At 36.4% G+C, this 23571-nt stretch overlaps 2 protein-coding genes across 6 annotated transcripts in view; one reads left to right on the forward strand and one right to left on the reverse strand.

Annotated features, from left to right (window-relative positions):
• Positions 1 to 124: 124 nt before the first annotated feature.
• tsnaxip1 (translin-associated factor X interacting protein 1) lies at positions 125 to 9339 on the reverse strand. Of its 2 annotated transcripts, none has more exons than XM_084123658.1 (17): positions 9243 to 9339; positions 6774 to 6834; positions 6099 to 6193; positions 5802 to 5907; positions 5196 to 5289; positions 4777 to 4973; positions 3916 to 4051; positions 3345 to 3514; positions 2843 to 2914; positions 2625 to 2727; positions 2401 to 2516; positions 2118 to 2246; positions 1865 to 2023; positions 1582 to 1691; positions 1383 to 1506; positions 802 to 908; positions 125 to 677 (listed from the first exon to the last, which is right to left on the reverse strand). In XM_084123658.1, exons 2-17 carry the CDS (start codon positions 6795 to 6797, stop codon positions 482 to 484), a joined length of 1938 nt encoding a protein of 645 aa, XP_083979784.1. In that variant the 5' UTR covers positions 6798 to 6834; positions 9243 to 9339; the 3' UTR covers positions 125 to 481. The 2 variants fall into 2 exon arrangements, with proteins under 2 accessions (XP_083979784.1, XP_083979783.1); XM_084123657.1 differs by lacking the exon at positions 9243 to 9339 and adding an exon at positions 7268 to 7445.
• The window catches only part of ranbp10 (RAN binding protein 10), a 31366-nt gene continuing 16694 nt past the window's right edge, over positions 8900 to 23571 (forward strand). For 3 of the 4 annotated variants that reach the window (XM_084123660.1, XM_084123659.1, XM_084123662.1), the window contains exons 1-3: positions 8920 to 9317; positions 18163 to 18274; positions 19685 to 19737. In XM_084123660.1, coding sequence (XP_083979786.1) covers positions 9119 to 9317; positions 18163 to 18274; positions 19685 to 19737 — 364 coding nt within the window. In that variant the 5' untranslated portion in view covers positions 8920 to 9118. Of the gene's footprint in view, positions 9318 to 18162; positions 18275 to 19684; positions 19738 to 23571 lie in introns of all 4 variants that reach the window. The other variant, XM_084123661.1, reaches the window with a different exon arrangement.

Raw genomic sequence — 23571 nt, forward strand, 5'->3', positions numbered from 1 at the left:
TTAACTGATAAATAGGCATCACAAATGCAGTGCTTCTTTGGATTTACCATGGGTTGGAAAATTGAGCTAATAATAAATGGCATTAAAGTGTTAACAATCATCAGAATAAACTTGACAAACAAATAAATATAAATGTACCATTTATTGACAAATAAGTAAATCAAGTAATCTGCATGCAGACAATACAAATAAATACAGCTTTCTTGATTTTCGAGGTAAAATGTCAATATAACAAGCATGACGTTTCTTTTCTTTTTAATAGAAATCAAAAAAGAAGCCAGAAACATAAGGCTACTGATATATTTTTTTATCTAATTATTTAATATTGTGTCATTCCTGATAATGTGATTCTCTAATTACATAACAATATGCAAACTATTAACACAGAGGTATTTCTATGCCCTGGTGCTGTATTGGTTTATATATGTAGTGTGCTGTAAAAACAAAACAAAAAATGGAAATGTGTTTGACATAACTATGGTCATCGCTCTGGCCCTGCCCTTTTTACATCAGCCACAGAGAGACGCTGTAGCACAACCTCCGTGTTCAAAGCTTGAGCTTGCAATTCACACTCCTTTGTCTTAAAAGCAACACTGAGATACCAGTCCAGAGTTTCAGAATCCAGTGAAGGGTCGATAGTTTTGAAGGCAGTCCTGAGGTGCTCTGCGTCCACTTCCCTACATTGATGACATACAAAACAGGACACAACTATGACAATACAGGATTCATTTGATGTGGCTTTACTCCGATATATCTAATAATGCATTTCATTTTGTGAACAGTTGATGGATGATTTCTCACCCTTTGCCTTCAAGTTGCACTCTCAGCTCGCTGATGTACTGGAGTCTCTCAGCGGTAGCTTGTTTTTTAACTAGACTCAGGAATTCTTTGTGTCTTCCATCTGTATCCTGGAGTGGAAACAACATGCACACAAAACATGATGTTGTTCTAACATATTACTATATACAGAACCATTCAAAAGTTTGGGCACAGTAAGTTTTTTTTTAAATGAAAATAAATAATACATTTATGAAGCGACTGCATTCAATTGATCAAAAGTGACTTGAGCAGAAAATCAGCATATTAGAATGATTTCTGAAGGATCATGTGACACTGAAGACTGGAGAAATAGCTGCTGTAAAATCAGCTTTGCATCACAGGGAAAAATTACATTAATATTAATTATATAAATAATAAAATAAAATAAAAACAGTTATTTTAAATTGTCACAGTTTTTTTTTTTTTACAATATTACTGTTTATGCTGTATTTTTGAACATATAAATGCAACCTTGGTGTGCATAAGAGGGCTTACCAACTTCAAAGTTTTGAATGGTAGTGCACATATTTTCTTGTTCTTAGCTGAAGAAAATCCAAACTGACCTCTGTATAAAGTGTCTGATAAGAAATGCGCACTCCATTACTCCTTAGCTCTGTCTGAGCCGTCATCAGCAGCTCCTCTATGTCCTGATCTGACTTCAGGGGGAAAGCCTTCTTCAATGCCTCACTGATAATCAGCACACATATTATAATAATCACAATCATATATATTTCTACTGAAGACATATGAGTTGTCACTCACCTAAATTCTAAGACAGTTAGTGATCCGCACTGTGTTATGTCACTTTGAATAAAAACCTTGAGCAAGTGAGACAGCAGCTGTGTCTGTCCATGGTAGATACTCTCATCAACCTGCCACAAAATGACACTCAATTATTATACAGCAAATCTCAGTTAGTATATAATTATTTCAATAAAATTTGGGATAGTTTTGGAGGGCCCTATTAAATACAGCAGCTGAAAAACCTGCTTTCAATGGACTTTTTCAGTATGGCAAATGGTTGTAACTTAGATTAAGCACAAACCTTCCCAGTCAAGATGTCATTGAAAAGGCAGATGAAATCATCTTTAAGATTGTTTTGGATGCTTTCCATCAAGCTGTAAGCCCACCCTCCGGACTTATCCTTATATTGTTCCACAAGATAGCTGTGAAGAAACACCTGCAGATCTCTGGAGTAATCATTCTTCATTGAGGAAAAATGTGTGGAGAAATACAGTTATAAATACTCAACTATTGAATGTTTAAACAAATCAAGACAGGATATTAGTATGCTATACCTTTTCATTCTCTGTAGTTTTGTTCCTCCAGATATCTTTTATAACTCTAATAACATCTGTTTTCTCGAGCTTAAGATTCTTAATTGTCCCCTCATATTGTAGATAAATGGGGACGTCACTGGATGTGCCCTGTCAAAACAATTATAATATCCAGTTGGGCCCAAAGTTAGTCACAACAAGCATATTGTAAATCAGAGTATTTACACTTAAAGCATTAATGCAACAAATGCTTTATATATACTATATATATATATATATATATATAGATGTTAGGAACGCTTACAAGTCCAGTAAAGAGCTCATTCTGTCCATTCATCTCCTGCAGCAAGATCTCCAGCTTCTTTTGGCTGGATTGACCTTCAAAAAGCTCTTTACATCGTTCAATTCCTCCGAGTATGTCTATAAAATACATTACATAATCAACATCTAAAACATATGCTCAACATATGTGCTATATAAAGAAGAGAAACTTGGTGAAAGCCTTATGGAAAATTCAGATACTGATACCTGAACATTGTTCCCAGTTTGGTCTGGGAGTTGTTACAATGTGTTTGTTATCAGAGCCATGTTGCAGCACCGACTGATTAGAGTGTAACACAGCAGGTGCTGACTGTAGATTAGAAGAATGTTAAGTAATCAGATAAGTTTATGATTATTTATTTATCATTATAGACCTCTTTGAATCCTTCCAGCTCGTTCTGAAGACTGTTTCGCTGTATAACTACCTGGCGATGAACCTCAAGCAGTGTGTCATATTCAGACTTCATCTGGTCAAAGTCTGTTTGTAAGGTTTCCAGCTGAAACAATTAAAGAAATCATATTAAATATTATTGTCAAATGATTATTAGTATCACTCTACCTCTTGAATCGATGTTTATGAGTCATTCGTTTGGATGTAACAAGTTTGGGGTTGCTCACGAAAGGTGCATTTATTTGATCAAAATACAGTAAAAACAGTAATATGGAAAAAATATTATTACAATTTAAAACGGTTTTCTATTTTAATATATTTTTAAATGTAATTTATTACTTTGATGGCAAAGCTGAATTTTCAGCATCATTACTCCAGTCTTCAGTGTCATATGATCCTTCAGAAATCATTCTAATTTGCTGCTCAAAAAACATTTCTTATTATTCATACTGGTTAAAATTTTTGTTAAAATCGTAATACATATTTTCAGGATTCTTTGATGAATAGAAAGTTAAAGAAACAGCAATTCTCCATACCCTTATTAGAGTCTCCTCATGTATACGATTCAGGTTATCCCAGTCCCGTCGAGGGACCACATCACTGTATTCTGCTTCCAGGCGGTTGAGCTCAACCTGAGCTTTGGTAAGATCCTCTCTACACACCCGCAAAGCCATTTCCACCACCATAGGATCCTCAGATTCCACCTCTGAGAGGAACAAGCAGAGTCAAACCTCCTCCTTACAACTCAATCCTCAATCTCTATCCACTCCTTCCAAAAACGAGATATTCCAATAAAACACACTCTAAAGTCAGACATTTTCTTACCATAGAAGCTACTCTGGTTCTAGTAGACTGGTAGAGGCTCTATTCTGCTCTCATCATGACTACTGCAACTCACTCCTGGCAATCAAACCTCTGCGCCCAGCTAACATTCAACATCTTACATTAATCTGACATCACAACTCTGCTATGCTTCCTCCACTGGCTCCTTATTCTCTTAAAGTCATACACTCAATTCAGCAGCAATTGTTTTGTTTCCATGTTTATTTTTTTTCAGACTGTACTACTGATCATCATCACCATCACTAGTGTGACCTTCATTATAACCTTCATTATTATCGTCACGTTCAGTATCTTGAGTATAGCGCATTGTGCTGATTGTGGTGATGAGCAGCTTTCGTGCATCACGTTCATCTCTGTATAGCTGATATTGGGAGGCCAGATCCTCTTTTAGACGATCAACCTGTGGAAGAGATAAGATGCACATGAGTTTGTTTCATCATCTCAACAATTTGCATATCTTTTCATATATGCTTTATGGAAACAGCAGTGTTGTTATATTGTTAACTAAAACTGAAACTTTGGTCATTGAAAATAAAGGTAAAATAAAATTTATTTTTAAATCTCTAAAAAAACTTTAACTTAAGTTTAGATTGAAGTACTAAAATGACTTAAAGTTAAATAGAAATATAAAAAAAGAATACAACTAAATAAACTAATATAAATTACAAAGCACAAAAAATACAACTGGCTCGTTTGAATCCCCCCCCCCCCCCCTTTTTTTTCACTCTCCTCTCCCAAATTTGTATATGAATGACCTGCAGCACTTGAAATGTAAATCACTGACCCACCGTTTGGCCCTGACAAGCATCTGCTGTAAACATCCAATAGATTTCAATTCATTTCAAACTGTGTTCAAATGTTAATAAGATAAACATAATATGCGAGAAACCACAACATAATATGATTAGTTTGCTAATAGACCATGAGATGATATAATAAATATAAATAAAATAAGCTTTCCTCTCTTGTAGCCTATTGAAAGTTCATGCTAGTTATCAACCGATATGTTGTTAACCATGCAGAATACAAATATTCGGAGCGAGCTACAAAGCTTGTCTGAATAATCGCATGTTGATTTCTACAAAAGGCCAGAAATAATAAACTGTAAAAACATTCGAGCTCCACCTGAATCTGCAGAGCACTCTGTTGTCCTCTCATACTCTTAACGACGTCCTGCAGTCGCTGACACTCTTGCTTCAGATTTCGGATCTCATCTCTTTCCTGCACTTTCAGATCCAGAATCCTCTTCTCACACTGTTCCGACACAAGCACTAGCTTTGCCCGCAGTGGTAGCAGATCCCGAATCTGTTCACGAAGATGCGCTGTGAGAGACATTAACAAGTTCATCTCAACTATTTTCTTCCACATCAATCACTACAGACCCATTCAGTCCCATTAGCATTTCATTTTATGTTATTTATTTACTTTATTTTATGAATTAGATTTCCTCTATTTTACATCTGCAGCAGATTATAGTACTGAGGGTGATCAGGATCACTTTTACACATTTTGTGTACCACAAATAATAAAAAGATTGTACATACCTAATGTGATGTCATACTCATTTTTGATGGCAGACAAAATCGGCTTATAGGTTTTAAATTCTTCAATTAAATAGCCAAAGACCTCCTGATAAACCTTCATAATGCAGGGGGAAAAGCAGAAGAAAAAAAATCTTAAATACTATGCTACATAAACATACACACATATGTATGTATCTATATATGTATATATATTCAGAAAATATATGCATTAAACAGAGGTGATGGTTAAGACTTAAATTCTACTTCAAATAAATGCTGTTTTTGAGTTTTTCATCATTAAGCTATTCATCCTAAAGAAACTAAATATCACGATTTTAAAATTAAGCAGCACAGCTGTTTTCAACATTGATAATAATAACTCAATAATAATTTTTCTTGAGCACCAAATAAGCATATTAGAATGATTTCTGAAGGATCATGTGACACTGAAGACTGGCGTAATGATGCTGAAAATTCAGCTTTGCCATCATGAATTTCATTTTAAAATAGAAAAGTTGAGTTTATTTACAATATTTCACAATATTACTGTTTTTGTCAAACAAACGCAGCTTTGGTTAGAATAAAATAAAGTTAGCACAAGATACTAATGCAAAGTGGGATATATACCTGCAGTCGGAGCTCTTGGACTTTGGGGCTGTGTGTGTCTAAAGCTTCTAAATCTCTCTTGAGATGACACTCCAGTTGCTCTAAGAAACGAGGCTTGGCAAGAGATCTGCAGCACATTATATATGTAGACATTAGGAACAAGACATTGGTATTCAGAATAGACATGGAAAAGATCAATAAGATGACTAAGTTTCAAAACTATTGTATAAAATACTTTATTTAAAACTATTCTATAAAGTTTTACAACTACTACATTGCTAAAAATGAACACTGAGAAGGCTGTGTGTTGTACTATACCCATGAAGTATTTTTTCTTTAGGCTTTTGGATAATTTGATAGGTGGCATCACCAGGCCGGGATGAAAGGTCACTGGAGGTTTCCCCCCCTTTGGTCTGAGGGAAAATGAGAGTGATCCAGCATTATTGGGCATTTGATGGTGGAGTCAAACAATACAAAATAAATATCTATTTTTAGGACTGATAAACCAAATAAGCCAAATATATGTTCCTAAATCCAAGTCACACTTTATTTATTTACTGTAAACAGTTAACAGTATAAATCTATATGTAAGTCAGCTAGCTATCAGTGCATGACTGGAATACTATCAAATAATATTAATTTTTGTGATTAAAATAGTGCTGTCAAATCGATTAATCGCATCTAACATAAATGTTTGTAAATATATAATATATAATATATATATATATATATATATATATATATATATATATATATATATATATATATATACTCGCGGTGTATGTAGATAGAAATGACTCATTCTAAGGTAATAAAAACATTTTAGTAAAAACAATTAAGTAAGGTCTTTAATACACCACTGAAAGCATAGTTGTATATGAAATTGCATTTCTGTCAACAGATCCTCCTAAATATTACACAATTCACCTTTAATCGATTTGACAGCACTAACGTTAGTTAAAAAAAAATGAAACCAGGAGGTTTATAACTTACTTTTATAAACTTTGTCCTAAACATCCTGCCAGTAATGTGCCTCTGTGATCCTCTGCTATTGCTGTCATCATTACACGGAAAGTGAGACATAACATAGATCAGAAGACAGGCAGTTTCAACTAGTCGATATGTCAAGCAGTGACAGGAGATACTTCATCCAAACGATTTTTAAACAAAAATGTAGATATTAAGTTACATTAAATATATGAACATTTGTCACACTGCTGGACTATTACCTGAACTTCACAAAATAATAAAAGGTGATTAAAATAGAGAATAACGTGGGGAAATGGTAATCATTAACATATACAACTTCCTTCAAACGTATATATGTATTTAAATTAAATATCTTGATGTACAAACATGCTATTGGTCATTTATTGATTTAATAGCTGTTTTCCACTTTACTTCTGACTTGTTTGGATTGTATGCAATCGTTTCTAGTTCAGTGAATTAAGCAACATTAACGATTCTAAAATCTCCTTATATCTTGCCTTTCAAAGTGTAACAACGGTGGCAACTGTAGTTCTTTCAGTGACATTTGGACGAATAAATAGCTTTATAATATTCCACAGCAGATTTATCAGCGTACATCCAACTGAAACTTCAGCGGCGTGGCATTGTTGTTGTTTGACAGGTTGTTGCCATGATACCGAAGGACCCTTGAAAAGACCTTCCATGTATAGCTGTTCACGGCATGCCTTTATGAAAAACAACTCGCCTTGTCGTCTAAAACATCATATGGGTTGCATTAAATTCACGTGTATATGTTCAAATAAATTACGTTTTTTGTTAAATATTTTAAATGTTAGAATGCTCTGTTATGATGTAACAATTGTCTTTTTCCCTCTTGGCAGTAAACGCCAGGGCTACTGGATTACACCACCGAGTGTCTTGTTTTTCTAAGACAAGCGTCTGTTTTTTAGACTCAACTTGTTGAACAAAATGTCTTGATCAGTGACCGTAGGGTTAGAAGTGACCTTGCTTTTGAATATAACGAACTTGCTTTTAACTGTAAACTTTACTGAACATGTCATAAAATTAGCATTTTCAATGAAAAACAACAACAACATTATTCTTTAAAACATATGATATAATAACATCATTATTTTGAAAACTTTTCAAAACTAATGTAATGCATATGTTTGAGTCATGAACAATGTTTAAACGAGTTTTAGTTGTTAAATAATATTTCAAAGTGTTTAAATTCATTTGTTGACTGTTTTTATGTCAGGCGGCACAGCCAAATATGGATATATACTGTAGTTGTACCACCTGACAGGGAAAGTGTACCAATTTGAGAGAGATCTACAAACCTTTTCACTCTGCCACAAGGATCAGTTGGGCTCCTCTGAATGATGCATTTTCATGTTTACTGTTATTACCTTGTCAATTCATAATAAAAGAGCCATGTTTGCAGCTGTGCCATTCTGACATAATTTGAGAATATACAAATTGCTGGACAAAAGTTTTTCAATTATCTCAACATCTTTAAAACTACTGAAATGTATAAAACTGTTTTATATGAAATGATTAAAACCTAAAATGATGCCATAGTATTTTTTCTTAGTCTGTTCATTTGTTCAGACAGTTTCACCACCTGACATTTTGCGGGGTAACTTTAATATAACAAAACATACAATAATATGTATTATTTAAATGTACTAAAAAGGAATTCAAACTAAAAGAACTTTAAAAGAATAACGTGATGTATGTCATGAATTTATCAAATTATTTTAAAAGAAAATAATGTACTTGGACACAAAAATATGCACGTCATGTTATGGACCCTAACACAGAAAACAATCAGTACACTTTAAATGAATAAAGTCAAGTCAATAAGGTAAAATTACTGCTTCACAGACCAAGAGTTTGGGATAAGGATTACGTCCGTTACATAAATAGCTGAGAGTGACAGAATTATATGCCCGAGTCTAGTAGTGTAATGAGTTTATCACCACACATTTGAATAAATGACAAACCACCGAGGCACTGATTCGAGATTGTTTAATTTCGAAATGCTTTACTTTCCTAAAAATCAAGAAGCCATTTACATAAAAACTACAAATCCTAGCCTGCGTTTTACAGCCCCAGTTGAATTAGGTATGGGTCATGTAGTTGACGGCACTTCCCTCATGTCAGCCGCGTGCACTGCGCAGGCTTTGTGTTCGACTACAGTACCCACACGTCACTGTCGAGCGAGCGGCTGTTATCCGGGGACATCTCTCTCTCCCCGCTGCTGTGTGTGTGTGTGTGTTTCTCCTTTAGTCTAGCGCTGTCTCCTTTTTAGCGGATTGGCACAACAGGGTAGGATTACTAGAAGGAATACAAAAACATAAGCAAAAATGGCAGAGCTTGGAGCGGGGAGCCTGCTAACAGGAGATCCTGCTTTTAATTATCAAGAGCATGAGCTAAGCGAGCGTTTGAAGCGGCTGTACCCGGCCGTGAATGAGGAAGAGACCCCCTTACCCCGATCTTGGAGCCCCAAGGATAAGTACAGCTACATCGGGCTCTCACAGAATAATCTGCGGGTGCATTACAAAGGTATACAGATGTGACACACGCTGAACTGTCAACCCATAGGCCTTGACAATCCCGTCTGGTTCGCTGCACTCGAGTATATGCAATCTCCCCCGATCTAGTTTGAGCTGTGTTTTTCCGTCCCCTTCTGCTTTGTTGCATAGTAGGGAAGAGGAATGTCCAAATGGGTTGACATTTAGCAAACCGTCATGTCAGAATTCGGCTAGCGAGAGTAGCTTGGGGCATAAGCACGACTGGAGAGTCTAGCTTTTTGGACACCTAACTTACCTTTTACCTATTGCCATGTCAACAACATCAAGTGTTATTGGTTTGCCAAGCTTATGGTTTGAACTCCCTTTCGGTGAATTAGTCGATGCTGGGGCTAGCTAGCCACGGCAGGGCAATAAGGGCAGCTAAGCAGCTACACCATTGCAATGAATCGCAAATGCTTGTTTAGTTTACTCCGCATTGCATAAGTGTATTTGTTATCCGCTATCGGGTGATTTATATAAGGACGCGCGGCGCGTTCACAACGAAACAAATATCTGGAAATGTTTTTTATTTTGTTGTTGTTGTGCTTATCTGATATATTTGACGCACGGACATGTGCGCATTTGTATTGACGAACAATGTCGAACTGATTCGAATCGTTCGAATTCGCCATTATAATGAATTCGAATTCCACAACACTAGCTGTTTAAACTGTTGTGGCTTTTCGACTGACCCAGTCGCCTCAGGGGGGACTGAATTTACCCAGTGCGGATGTAATTTTTTGTTTAACAACTGTTTACATGCTTCTAGTAAATATATAATAAAGCAGTCTATTTTGAGAACTATCAGTCTATTTAACTATCAGTCTATTTAGAGCGCAATCTATGGGCTTTCAATGGTTTTGGCAAGCTGTTTTAAAAATATTCTTTCAGGCCAAGTAGTATCTATTTTTGTATAACCTATCATTTGATTACAGCTGAATAATCCTACAGTAACTGCTCTCAATTTCACTAGTTAGACATTAGACATACATTAAACTAGTCGTCATTCCAGTAATGACTAGTATCTATTCAGTTAGTCCCTAGAACTTATTATTTATTAGGCCTAGTATTTCTTTGCCTTTAGTCACTGTACCAATAGTGCCAAGTAACATATTTGCCATTGAATTCAATGGGAATCTGTAGTTTACATATTAGCTAGCCCTATTCATTTCAAACTGGAGTTGTATCAAGTCAAGTCACCTTCATTTATATTGCGCTTTTAACAATATGGACTGTTTCAAAGCAGCTTTACAGTGATAATAGGAAATTAAAGCAACAGAGATTGTTTTGGCTTTACAGCAGCTCTAGAATAAAGTTATTGTCCAGCTAAAGTTAGTTTTGATTGATTCACTTCCGTTGCAAAGATCATTAATTGTTAACTTAGGGGCCGCTTACACAACACCGTTCTAACAGAAAACCCTTAACGCGCTCCAGCCCGCTCATTCGCACAGCAACGGTGCCTTTTAGTCGTCAGAGACGTTTCCTCCGAGGAGGCAAGGGAGGCAGTGCCTCCTCAAAAAATTGGATGAGAAAATAACCCATATTACAAAAATAAAACAATGCAACAAATATTACAAAATGTGACACTAAAGTAACAGTGTTCAACAGTGAAACCAGCGGGCAAAGTTATTGCGGGAGGCAATGCTTCCCCTGAGCCCATTGACTTTTAACAGACCCCCAAAGCATACAGTGGGTTTTGTGAGGGGTAATTGAGAATGATCGGGGGAAAGTCTCATGAGAGGAGGCAATGCCTCCATCGCGCATTCGCGCTATCATTAGATATTATTGGTCATGGTTGGATATGATTGGTTCGTGGGATAAATCCTGCCTCTTGTTTTCGTGCGCGTTCACGAATCGATCTGAATTAACAAAAAGATGGCGTTAATGGGAAGACTAATTAAAAAGTAAGTAAATAACTCGGCCACTTAGATATCACCACTTTATGTCATGCCAAAATCAAACTTGAAATGGCCTGAAAACATGATGAATGTGTTTTTTTGTGTGTGAGCAATCAGCTTGGTGAATTTAAAGGTACATCATGTCTGTGACAGTGTTTACCAACCTTGATGACTGATAAAAATAAGTTGACTATTAAAAAGAACAGCGGAACATCAGTTCACCAATAAAATATATTGTTTAAATTGTTACTGCAGTTAGTTATTATTTTAGAATAAACGTAAAAATTGGTTTTAATAAAAAGAACATTAATTATATTGTATAGTTAATGAATACAAAATAGAATTGTATTTGTTTTTTGTTTTTACTTTGTTTTGTTTATTCAATCAGGAAAATGTGTCAACATTAAGAGTAACTGGGACATGAATTTACATTTGGTTTATTAAAAAAAAAAGCCTCCTCATTTGAGAACACCACTGCATGCATTGCTGTATGTACTGTAATTGTTGCTGGTGTACAGTTTACTAGTAACAATTTGTTATGTACTTTTATTACTTATTCTTTAGCTAGTTTAGTTATAACAATATAGTTGCTATATACCTTTTTTCCTAATGCTAATTGAATAGACACATGCATTTAATTTACCAAACACAAGTGTGCATTACAAATACTTTTGAAAAAATCAGTTTAAAACAGTGATATTCAGTGATGTCTTAATAACAATGAGCTCTTTTGTTGTAGCATCTATGTGAATTATTAGGTTTGTAAAAGGCTGTATTGTGTTGTCAGTTGTCTGACAGAATACTGAAATGTTACCAACATGTACCCTGCTTATTTTTAGTTTAGGCACAAATGCTGTTATAATGCACCTAATTCTGATAATAATGTTGTGTGTCTGTGGGCCTGTTGTCCAATACTTCACTTGAAGGTCACTTTTGTGTAGACTATAGCTGTTCATTTTCTTACATGATGTGTGTTCCATTTGACAGCTGTCAAACAGACAGTATATTTGTGTTAAAAATGCCCAGGTCCAGTGGGAAGTTTATCCTTAAAGTTTAGTTCATCCCCTTTGACACAGCAATGAACAACACTGCATTATTTTGGTAATGTACACTGCTTTGTGTCTGTGGAAAATTGTACCTCATTGGCAACTATCCTCTTTCAGGCTATGGGTATGTTTACCACTTCATATGGTGGCTGATGTTTGCCAAGTATTTGGTTTTTAAGAGTCATATGATATTGACACACTGATATTGATGTCCTTCATTTTTGTTAAGGATCTTTGTGTTTTTTTTGTTCTGTCAGCCGGACTGTTTAGTCAGTTTATCCTCAAAGCAGGATTGGCTTGATTAGATTAGGATAAAACAAAGGCTTGTTTCTATAATCTGTTTTTTAAAGAGCCATTATATACATCTTGTAGCAATATATTTAAATATATATTTAAACCAGCTCCACTTAATAGATAATTTAACCTGCAGTCTATTAACCTTCAGCGCTATTTTGGCCAGTGTACCAGATTCTGTTTCTGTAGACTGAATTTTAGGTAATATCTTTGAATCATGTTCTCATCAAGTAAAGACAATAGATAAGTGCTGTCAAATATTTTGATGAAAATCTATGCAATATTGTGCTTTTATATGATATAAAATTGTGTGTCTCTTCATCTTTATTTAGGATGCATGTAAAAAATCAGTCTGTGCATGATGAAACACGTGGAAAAGACATGAGAGGCACATTCTCTATCTTTGTTCGCAATGTGGACCTCATTTTACACATCGTCACACTGACAAGGACATGAGCCCCCATTACCCCATGCAGATGCAGATTTTGCAGTGTCTGTGCAAGATTTAGGCAAGATGAATAGATAGAAATATAACTTAAGCCTAGATTGTTTCCGTGTGGTTCGGTGGACTGCTATCCATTTCCTGTGTGCATGCTGTTGGACTCTGTTTCCTTTAAGCTCATTGTAATGTTTGCCTATAGAGGGGTTTTGCCTGTCTGAGGAGCCAATCATGCATGTTTAGTCGGTGCGGTGACATCATCAGATTGTGTTCGTTTCCCCCTAGTGTCTCTGTGAAGCTGTGAAACCCTGTTTGCTAACACTAGCACAACACTCCCAATCTTCTCTCCCTGTGTCTTTGTTCTCTCATATTGGAGTTTTGTTTTTTTGCCTGCTTAGCTGATGTTATTATGGATGCCAGCTGTAGCCTTGTACAGCTCCCACATTTCCCTTAGATGTTTTGTCAGAGAGCTTTACCAGATAGCAGTGTTATTCTGTGATGCTGATTGATTCTTTTTTTATATATATATGAGAGAGTGTATAAGTATGTAATTCAACCAACCATTAATTTACTTTTTTTTTTCTTAGTCATAGTTTTCTTAGTCATACTTCACTCCATATCAAAAATAATAATAATAATTTGTATAAAGAATTTTTTTTTTTTTTTTTTTTGCATTCTGCCTTTTTTCATATTACGTTTCCTCCCATCATGAGTTTCAAGTAAAGGAAATTATAATCATACTAGTCTCAGCCTTAGACGTCAAGGCCTCGGACTGCTGGCTGAATGTCTGATGCGTTAGACACACAAAATGAGAAATACTTTGGGAGTTTCGTAGTCATCATGTGATTAGTTGGTTTGGATTTCCAGGAGACATGTGTCTTGCGTTCATTAACGGTCTGCCTGGAAACAAAGCCGTTGTGATGCCAAACCCGCTCATGGAAGAAGCTGTCGTGTTTACAACTATGACATTGAGCGCTTATCAGGGTCAACTAAACACTGGATTTTCAAAAGCGTGTAAAGTTCGCAGCGCCATTGTTGCAGTAAACTTGCACAGCGTTCTTAAATTAATAATTTATTTGATGCATGTTGGTCTGTTATCGTATAGGGACATCGACATTTTCATGGCACTAAACATGACGCGGAACAAAACGAACTGTGATTGGTTGCTTTACATGTCGGTCAGACGTCTTTTTCATGACTATTTAAAGTTGCGATGAAACGGAAAGAGCGAGAGATCTTTTCTTCCATATCGTTAGCCTCATAGCATAATTGCCTAAGTAATTTTTTTTTAAAATATGACTTAGGCAATTATGCTATGAGGCTAACGATATTTGAATAAACCGATTATGTGGAAAAAATCAAAAATGTAAAACTTGATTCAATTGATTGTTGATTGGATGGAGCCACATCGGCTGAATGTGAGCTTGCAGTTGATTGTAAGACAGGGTGAGTTTAAGCGGACAAAATGTTTGGATAATTTCAGCGTACGTCACCAGAGAAGATTGGTGAATTTTCATTTCATGCTGACTTTAAGCACATATTCCCTCAAATTATTACTGTAAAGTAAGAAAGGCCCTGTTTACACCTGGTATTAATATGCATTTTGGTCGATTGGATCACAGATTTGACCGGATTGCTTTTGTAGTGTAAACGTTAATGTGGTCGAATGCTTTCGAACAGCCACAAAAGACTGCCTACTCTCCGCCAATTGGGATTTAAACTTTGTTAGCTGAACATCCAAGTTTGGTTTGAACTTGAAGATGAAAAATGTACCAAGCACAATGCTCTCTCACCATTCCTGGTTTCTAACACACACTCACAGTGTTCAGCGTGATCTTGCGGCTATCAGAACAGAAACGAAAACTGTTGCTCTCCATATGTTTTTCTGTCGTCTCCGGTCGCGTTCATATGTAAATTGCTTGAGATTATTCCGTCCATTAGATTGAACGATCTGAAAAAGCCCAAACATTTATCCACCCATAGACCCTCCCCTCAATGAAATCAGGACAGAAGTGGTTAAAATTGATGAATTAAAGGTGTAAACAGGAATGTGTCTCTCTCATCTACTTGTGATACGATCCACCAAAATGCATCTTAATACCAGGTTTAAACAGGGCCATTAATGTAATGCAGTAATGAAATGTTCTGTTAAATTGGCATGAATTGAATCCGATTCAACAAATATTACAATTGTGCTTACTGTACTCAACATAATTACAGACATCCCACCCTGCAAAAACAAATTTCAGGGAGATGGTACCCCCCACCCCCAGCACCACCAATGAATACAGGACATTGCATTATATTATATTGCATCATATTCATATTTACTTGTAAGCCGTATAAGCCTGGTTCATTCAACAGTATTCATGCGGCGAAAGTGACAGTTATGTATGTGTGGCGAAATAAGAGGGGAGGGTGTCGACGAAATCCGAACGCAAGCGGTCACAGGAGACGCATCTGAAACGCATGAAAATACAGGTGTAAATGGTAATGCGTCTTGGCTGGCCACTTGTGATCATCGAAAATGCATCTTAATACCAAGTGAAAACAGGGCTTCTCTCTCACTCGATTTCTGGGATATTTTATAGGACATGCATGTCATTGTGTTAATAAGTAGAATAAGTGTAAGATCATGTATGTAAACTCTCACAGTTTTTGTGGGATACACCCTTGTGTCAAGACTGGAAATGAGTTGGTTATGTGTCCTAAAGGTGTTAACAAATTATTGGCTCATCCCCATTACAAAAATAAGAGAAAAGTGAGGCATGTTGAAAGCAGCTAGCGCAGATGCAGAACATACAATAAAAAAATGATATGTCCTACACTGGATTAGAGCAGCGCTTTAAGATGCACCAGACCTATGATTATGCACTGCAGAGGAGGACTCTGTATGAAAGCTGTTTGTGTTTTGTGCATTAAACATGTTTGGCAGAGAAATAGAGGGAGGGACAGACAGACAAGCAGCTAAAGAAGGAGAGAATCACCCAAGGTCCTCTCGCTGTTCTGTGCTCCCAGAATGGTGTGGTCATGGCATGATGTATAAATAGATTGAGCGTGTGAGCAGGGGGCGGGCAGGAGCGTGCACACGTATGTGCATTTGTAGTGTGTGTGTGTGTTGAAAGAGAGAGTCGGGGATTTGCACATACAGGGTCTTCTGCCTTTACTCTGGTTGTGTGAGCCACGAATATAAATAGATTTTGTGTGTTCTTGATTGTGAATGCTTGTCTGGGTTTGGCAGACAAACCTATTGTGGCTTGATAGCAGAACTTGGGATGCTAAAAATAAAAGTGATTAATATTATTACAGTTATCAGATGGTGACGATGAAGCATAAATGAATACTTAGTACATCATTTTTTTACACACTTGTGCTTCAAACCACCACATACAGTAGCACCAAGACATGGTGTTCTGGAATCAAACTGCAGATGTGGGTTAAGTTACAGGTCCGGGGCACATAAACACAAAGATACGTCCATATACGTTCACACGGAGAAGTTCAACATGAGACTCTTGAAGTGCAGTGAGGTTTGAGTAAATGATTGGCTCAGGAGGCAAGCCTGGCCTCGCAGAATCTAATACTGAGTGTCTATTAATGCTGGCAGGTGTTAGCAACCTGCAGGAAAATGGATTAGGAGATTGGAGCACATTGCTATGGTACGTGGAGGCTTAGACGGCAATGACACTCACTTCTCACAATTGAAATGAGCAGAAATGTTGAAGTCAGAGTGTATTACATGTTAACTTAAAAGACTACATGAAATGCCGTTCATAATCAGTTTTGTTCCCATAATTTGACCTTTTGAGTGAAACAGGATGAGAGTTGATTTTTTAGGCTATGCATCAGAAAGAACTTGGTCTTATGAAAATGGGCTTACCCAATCAGAATGGACCAGTGCAGTTTGCAGTTCAAGGGGAGGAGCTCAAAGTACAGGAGGAAAGTCGTTTCAGTGTGTTAAGTTGTAACATTTTGACAAATATTAAAAACATTCCCTTTTGAATTAATTACATCAAGACTTAAGTCTCTTAAGGTAAACTGTAATTTTTTTCATGTTGACTTTTTATAATTTCTAGTAATTTTTAAAGGTGTATTGTTTAATTTCTGGACCACTAACAGCACCAACAGAGAAAGAATTATTCCCTCTAAACAGGTTTTCCAAACACACTCCATCTACAAACAAACTGTTGGCGGGGAATGTGCTCACAAACAGGTAGTCCCACCACAAACTTGTGCCATTGGTTGAGCCAAAAGTTGACATGTTGGACCATTCAAACAAACATAGCAATGTTTTATTGCCACACTGTTTGCACTCTTTTGGAATACAACCTCAGCTTAATTATAGATGTCTCTGCTGCACATCAAATTGGGATAGGAGAGTATTTTAACATTTGAAAATAATTAGTTACCCAAATCACCCAAACCATTCTGTCATTATTTTCTCACCCTCATATCATTCCCCAGCCAACATTTCATGGTGGGGCCAATGTACGCACAATATGGGATTGAGTATAGGCCCACGGGTTCCATGTCTGCCCTATCTAAATTAGTCCCGTACTTGGGCTAATTAGGTTCCATGTCGGCCCTATATGAATTAGCACCAGTATCTAATTCAGATAGGACGACATGGAACCCATGAACAAAGCAAACCCGTTTAGGGCCCATACAATGGTTTATTTAAATACCTTAAGCGCATTGGCTATTGTGCCTACATTAGACCCACTAGGAAAATTTGTTTGATTTTCCTTCTTTGAACCACAAAAGAAGATATTTTGGTTTTGGTGACCAATGTCTTTCGCTGAGACAATTCTCAAAATATGTTCTTTTAATGTTCCACAGAAGAAAGAATGTTATACAGTGATTGTCTGGCAGAACTGCGAAAATGACAGCTGGAATGAAGCCCTGCATTTCGTTTTGGATTCACCTTTGCCCTATTGGATGTGTTTCTTATGGGCTGTTGGCATAAGATATATTCATGCATTTGAAAACAACTGGAGAGTGTCTGTTGTCGTCAACCATCGTGACCTATCCCTAGCTGGAAACCCTTGTCCCGTCAAAACCTTTTTTGAACTTTGTTGTTATTTATGTGGACAGTCATCTATATCAGAGGGCGTGTTTGGTCAGTGACTCATTTCCTTCAATGTTTCCGTCTTGCTTTAGGCCACGGAAAAAACCACAAGGATGCAGCGTCTGTTCGGGCCACCCATCCCATCCCCGCTGCTTGTGGCATCTACTACTTTGAGGTGAAGATCGTAAGCAAAGGAAGAGATGGGTAAGTGCAAATAGCTTCTGGTTGAAGGCATTTGTATAAAGTGTTACAAGATTTGTTTATAATTTGGAAAGATGCATCATGAGAAGCAATTTGAAGAGAAGAGGTATCAGATCTGTTTTACATATAGTGGGGTTCAAAAGTTTGAGAGCACACTGAAAATCTTAGGACTGAAAAAATTAAAACAAAGACAACATTACCTTACGTATAAGGTCAAATTAATAAATAATATTTAATATTCAGCACTATTTCTAGATCGCCTTGTAAATTTGTGGCACTGATCATGTGACTCTTTGTACAGATGTTCAGTTGTTCTTTTCTTCCACTGAAGCCCAAGATCCACTTTAGATCATTCTCAAATCATTATGAAGAACATGATCATCAGGTTTTACTCAAACTTATGGTTGCTCATTAAAGCAAAATTATGAACCAAATACTAAGATATTCTGAAATTAATGAAAAGGTGTTTTCACAGTCTCAGAATGATAATTGCTCTGAAACCATGTATCATGCTTGAGTCAGTTTGGTGTTTGTCATGCCTTCGGTTTGAGGATATCATTGTCCAAAAATAAATGGAAAAGGGTCCCACCCTTTCCTGTGACCACTTTGCAATGTGATTACTAAATATATTCCAGCAGGATTGCTCCTGTTCTACTAGGTCATCTAACTGCAACTTACAGGTTGTGACTAAAAAGTGTCGAGTCATCCCTTAGTCACTGTGATCCCAGGCTGTGGAACTCTCTCCCAGACTCACTTAGCACTTTTTAATATATACCACATCTAACTTACCACTTGTTCAGCACTTGTGGGAAGGGGCTCTTCAATCTAATCACCATTAATTTTATTATATTATTTACAATATTTTTTTATTATTCAATATTATTTAAATGCTTGATTCTTCTTGTATTTATTTTTAAAGTATGGTCACATCTACTGTTATTCAGCAAATGTCATAAGCGAAATCCAGCCATTTTGCAACAGGTTCAGGTTGGTCATGTATTCACCACGTTGACCAACAGAAAGCTTTTTGTTTCGAAAGTGACTTCTGTTAGAGATGTGCTACACTATTGACAATAGACAATGGACCTTTTTTGCCACCAACATTTTACTAATGTAACCATATCTTCATTCTTTTCCTTAAATGCAATGTAAGTCGCTTTATATAAATGCATCTACCAATGTATAAATGCCAATTCTATTTTCTTGTATCTCGTTTATTTATGCAGGGCAAATAATTCAGACCTTTTTTGTTTAATTCTAGACCTTTAAAATGAACCGTCACTAAACCCAGTTGAATAGTAACTTTATCAGGAGCATAATATATGGTTTAAATACAGTTTCAGAGATTATCAGTGACAGTGTCCTTATTTTTTAGTAAAGCTAACATTTGTCCACTCTCATTGGTTTTTCCAGGTACATGGGAATTGGACTGTCTGCCCAGGGGGTAAACATGAACAGACTGCCTGGTGAGTTTGTGAGTGTTTGTGCATGTATGTACACCAAAGGGATGATGTGCTCACCATGGGTATCTCATTGTCACGTAATGAGATTTTATTTCACGATAAAGATATACATCACATCATCATTATTTCAATTCTGTTATTAAAAATAAGAAAAAAGAAGCAAATTACAAACAATTGGACAAATACCATATAGCAAAAATATGAATTAAACAAATTAAGTTTTTCAGGTACAATAACATGTAGTTAGAATTAGTATAGAAATTTTATAATAGAATTATAAAATATTGCATAGTCTTCACTCTATGAATTAAATTTAAATGTATTCTTATTAAAGCTAAAAATAAGTTATTCAGTCAAGAAGAGTAAGTTATTTTCTCTTTTGTTTGATTCACATTAATGAGCAGCAGGTAGGTATATTAGGCTGCTGTCACTTTAAGACCAAACACACGGATCTTTATACTGATACACATCCGGTTTACACCCAACTGTTTACTTTAACTTGAGACCTAACCGGCTGTGTTTACATGAATACTCCTCAAGATGGGAATTTTGACATACAGTGAGGAAAATAAGTATTTGAACACCCTGCTATTTTGCAAGTTCTCCCACTTGGAAATCATAGAGGGGTCTGAAATTGTCATCGTAGGTGCATGTCCACTGTGAGAGACATAATCTAAAAAAAAAAATCCAGAAATCACAATATATGATTTTTTTTAACTATTTATTTGTATGATACAGCTGCAAATAAGTATTTGAACACCTGTCTATCAGCTAGAATTCTGACTCTCAAAGACCTGTTAGTCTGCCTTTAAAATGTCCACCTCCACTCCATTTATTATCCTAAATTAGATGCACCTGTTTGAGATCGTTAGCTGCATAAAGACACCTGTCCACCCCATACAATCAGTAAGAATCCAACTACTAACATGGCCAAGACCAAAGAGCTGTCCAAAGACACTAGAGACAAAATTGTACACCTCCACAAGGCTGGAAAGGGCTACAGGGAAATTGCCAAGCAGTTTGGTGAAAAAAGGTAATCATTAGAAAATGGAAGATCTGTCAATCTCCCTCGGACTGGGGCTCCATGCAAGATCTCACCTCGTGGGGTCTCAATGATCCTAAGAAAGGTGAGAAATCAGCCCAGAACTACACGGGAGGAGCTGGTCAATGACCTGAAAAGAGCTGGGACCATCGTTTCCAAGGTTACTGTTGGTAATACACTAAGACGTCATGGTTTGAAATCATGCATGGCACGGAAGGTTCCCCTGCTTAAACCAGCACATGTCAAGGCCCGTCTTGAGTTTGCCAATGACCATTTGGATGATCCAGAGGAGTCATGGGAGAAAGTCATGTGGTCAGATGAGACCAAAATAGAACTTTTTGGTCATAATTCCACTAAATGTGTTTGGAGGAAGAAGAATGATGAGTACCATCCCAAGAACACCATCCCTACTGTGAAGCATGGGGGTGGTAGCATCATGCTTTGGGGGTGTTTTTCTGCACATGGGACAGGGCGACTGCACTGTATTAAGGAGAGGATGACCGAGGCCATGTATTGCGAGATTTTGGGGAACAACCTCCTTCCCTCAGTTAGAGCATTGAAGATGGGTCGAGGCTGGGTCTTCCAACATGACAATGACCCGAAGCACACAGCCAGGATAACCAAGGAGTGGCTCTGTAAGAAGCATATCAAGGTTCAAGGACAATTTCAGACCCCTCCATGATTTCTAAGTGGGAGAACTTGCAAAATAGCAGGGTGTTCAAATACTTATTTTCCTCACTGTAATTGCGTTTGTGTTCGACCATTCAAGCGCAATAAGATTTAAAAGAGAACTGAATTTTCGATTGTGTGCGATTACGCTGTGCGTCAGTCAGTTCTTTTTCACTGCTTATTGTGCTTAACACATTTTAACACTGAGCACTTCCCAAATTCACGATTTCCTTCTGAGAGAGGCAGCTTTCTGTGTGCATGCACCAGTCAGCACGAACACCGAGTTCCTTTTCAAGATATTTTGCTCTTATAACTCTTTTTAACATCAAGCACGCTCTTTATATCCTCATTCATGTATTTCATCACTCTGAAATGACGATAGTGCTATATATTTACATACCGCGATATACACGATAAAGCAAAATCTCTAATGATAGACATTTTATAACGTGGTAACTATAAATATTGTCATACCGCCCAGCCCTGACCGTGGGTCATGGTGAACTGTAGGTAGGCTAACTGAAGAATGGGTGATTCAGTCCATTTTTGTAGCTTTAAAAAAACAGTAAACTTTTGTAGTTAAAAAAATTGCTAGATGTACGTAGATATACATATTAAAATAAAAAATGTATTGTGTTCTTAACCTATTTTAATTTTGGCAGAATATTGGAGAGAGAAAAGTTGGGAGGGACTTGATTTCATCCATCGAAAATGGTTGGATTGTGTGAAGTGGGTGTTACATACCGGAATGGGACCATGCGATTGGATGGGAGGGATTCGTTGAGCCAAAAAGTAAAGCTTTGAAGATTAAAAGACAAGTTATTACATTTTGATAAAGATTGTGAACAGTTTTTTTTTCTTTTCTTTGCACTAGCATGCACTGATAAATCTGTTCATGAAAAGGCCAGTGCTGACATTACGATTCACTTTTGAGTATGGTCTTGTAATGATCATTTGTCTTCTACTTTTTTTTTTGTCTTATACTTTTTTAAATATCCTTTAGTCAGTCAGACTGTAATTCAGGCCATGAACATGCCTCAGCATGCCCTGAAAAACATTAACTGTGAGAATGACCTTGCAAATGCAGAGAATCCAGGGTTTTTCTTTCTGTGCTCCTCAATCTCAGGAAATAACTTTGTAATGTGTTTTTTCTCATGAGTCCTCAAAGGGAAGGAGAGGAGACCTAGATCTCATTATTGGTTTTCCTCAATGGATTTTACCTGGCATATAGAATGTTCTGAGATCACAAAGCCTTGTCATAATTATTCATAGCTAAAAGCTAAAATTAATCAGAGAAAATCTTTTCATTCTGACAGAGCATCCATTCACACGGCAGAGGACATCAAGCTGCTACTGGACTAGTTTTAAATTACTAACTGCAGTGAAAAAAGAAACCATAACCAGACAAAATCCAGTTTGATGGAAAAATATAAATGAAACGTGCATTATCATAATGCAGAATGTTAAAAAGGAAATGTGACTGAATACTATAGTATGTGGAACACACTCCTCTACACAATATTTGGAATTTGAAAATTGCTTTATCCTATCATTTTGTACAAGCATATGATTTGATAACGTCAAGTTAACTGACTAAATTGAAATGTAATTAGTAGTAAGACTGATTAAAATTAAATCAAAATTTGTTGCTAAATTAAAGACCTAATTGAGTAGGTGGAGTAAATAAGTTTTAGCTTCAGTTAAGCTAACACTAATGAAGATATAATATGTAAGTAGACAATAATGAATTTAGCAATACATTTAGGAGTGTGAAGCACATTGTGCTGTAGAAACATAATAGTACATATTAGCTAGCTCTTTGATATATAAAGCAATACTAAGATGCTTATCCTACATGCTTGATGAAAGTTGAAAAGATGTACACTACTGTTCAAAAGTTTGGGGTCGGTAAGATTTTTTCAAATGTTCTTGAAAGAAGTCTTGTTTATTTGTTCAAAAATACAGTAAAAACAGCAATACTGTGAAATATTATTACAATTTATAATAAGTTTTCTATTTAAATATATTTTATAATGTAATTCATTCCTATGATTGAAGAGCTGAATTTTGGGAATTTCTAAACAGTGTCACATGGTCCTTCAGAAATCCTTCTAATATGCTGATTT

The sequence above is a fragment of the Abramis brama genome (genome assembly GCF_963993115.1).
Source record: "Abramis brama genome assembly, chromosome: 9".
Taxonomy (NCBI): Eukaryota; Metazoa; Chordata; class Actinopteri; order Cypriniformes; family Leuciscidae; genus Abramis; species Abramis brama.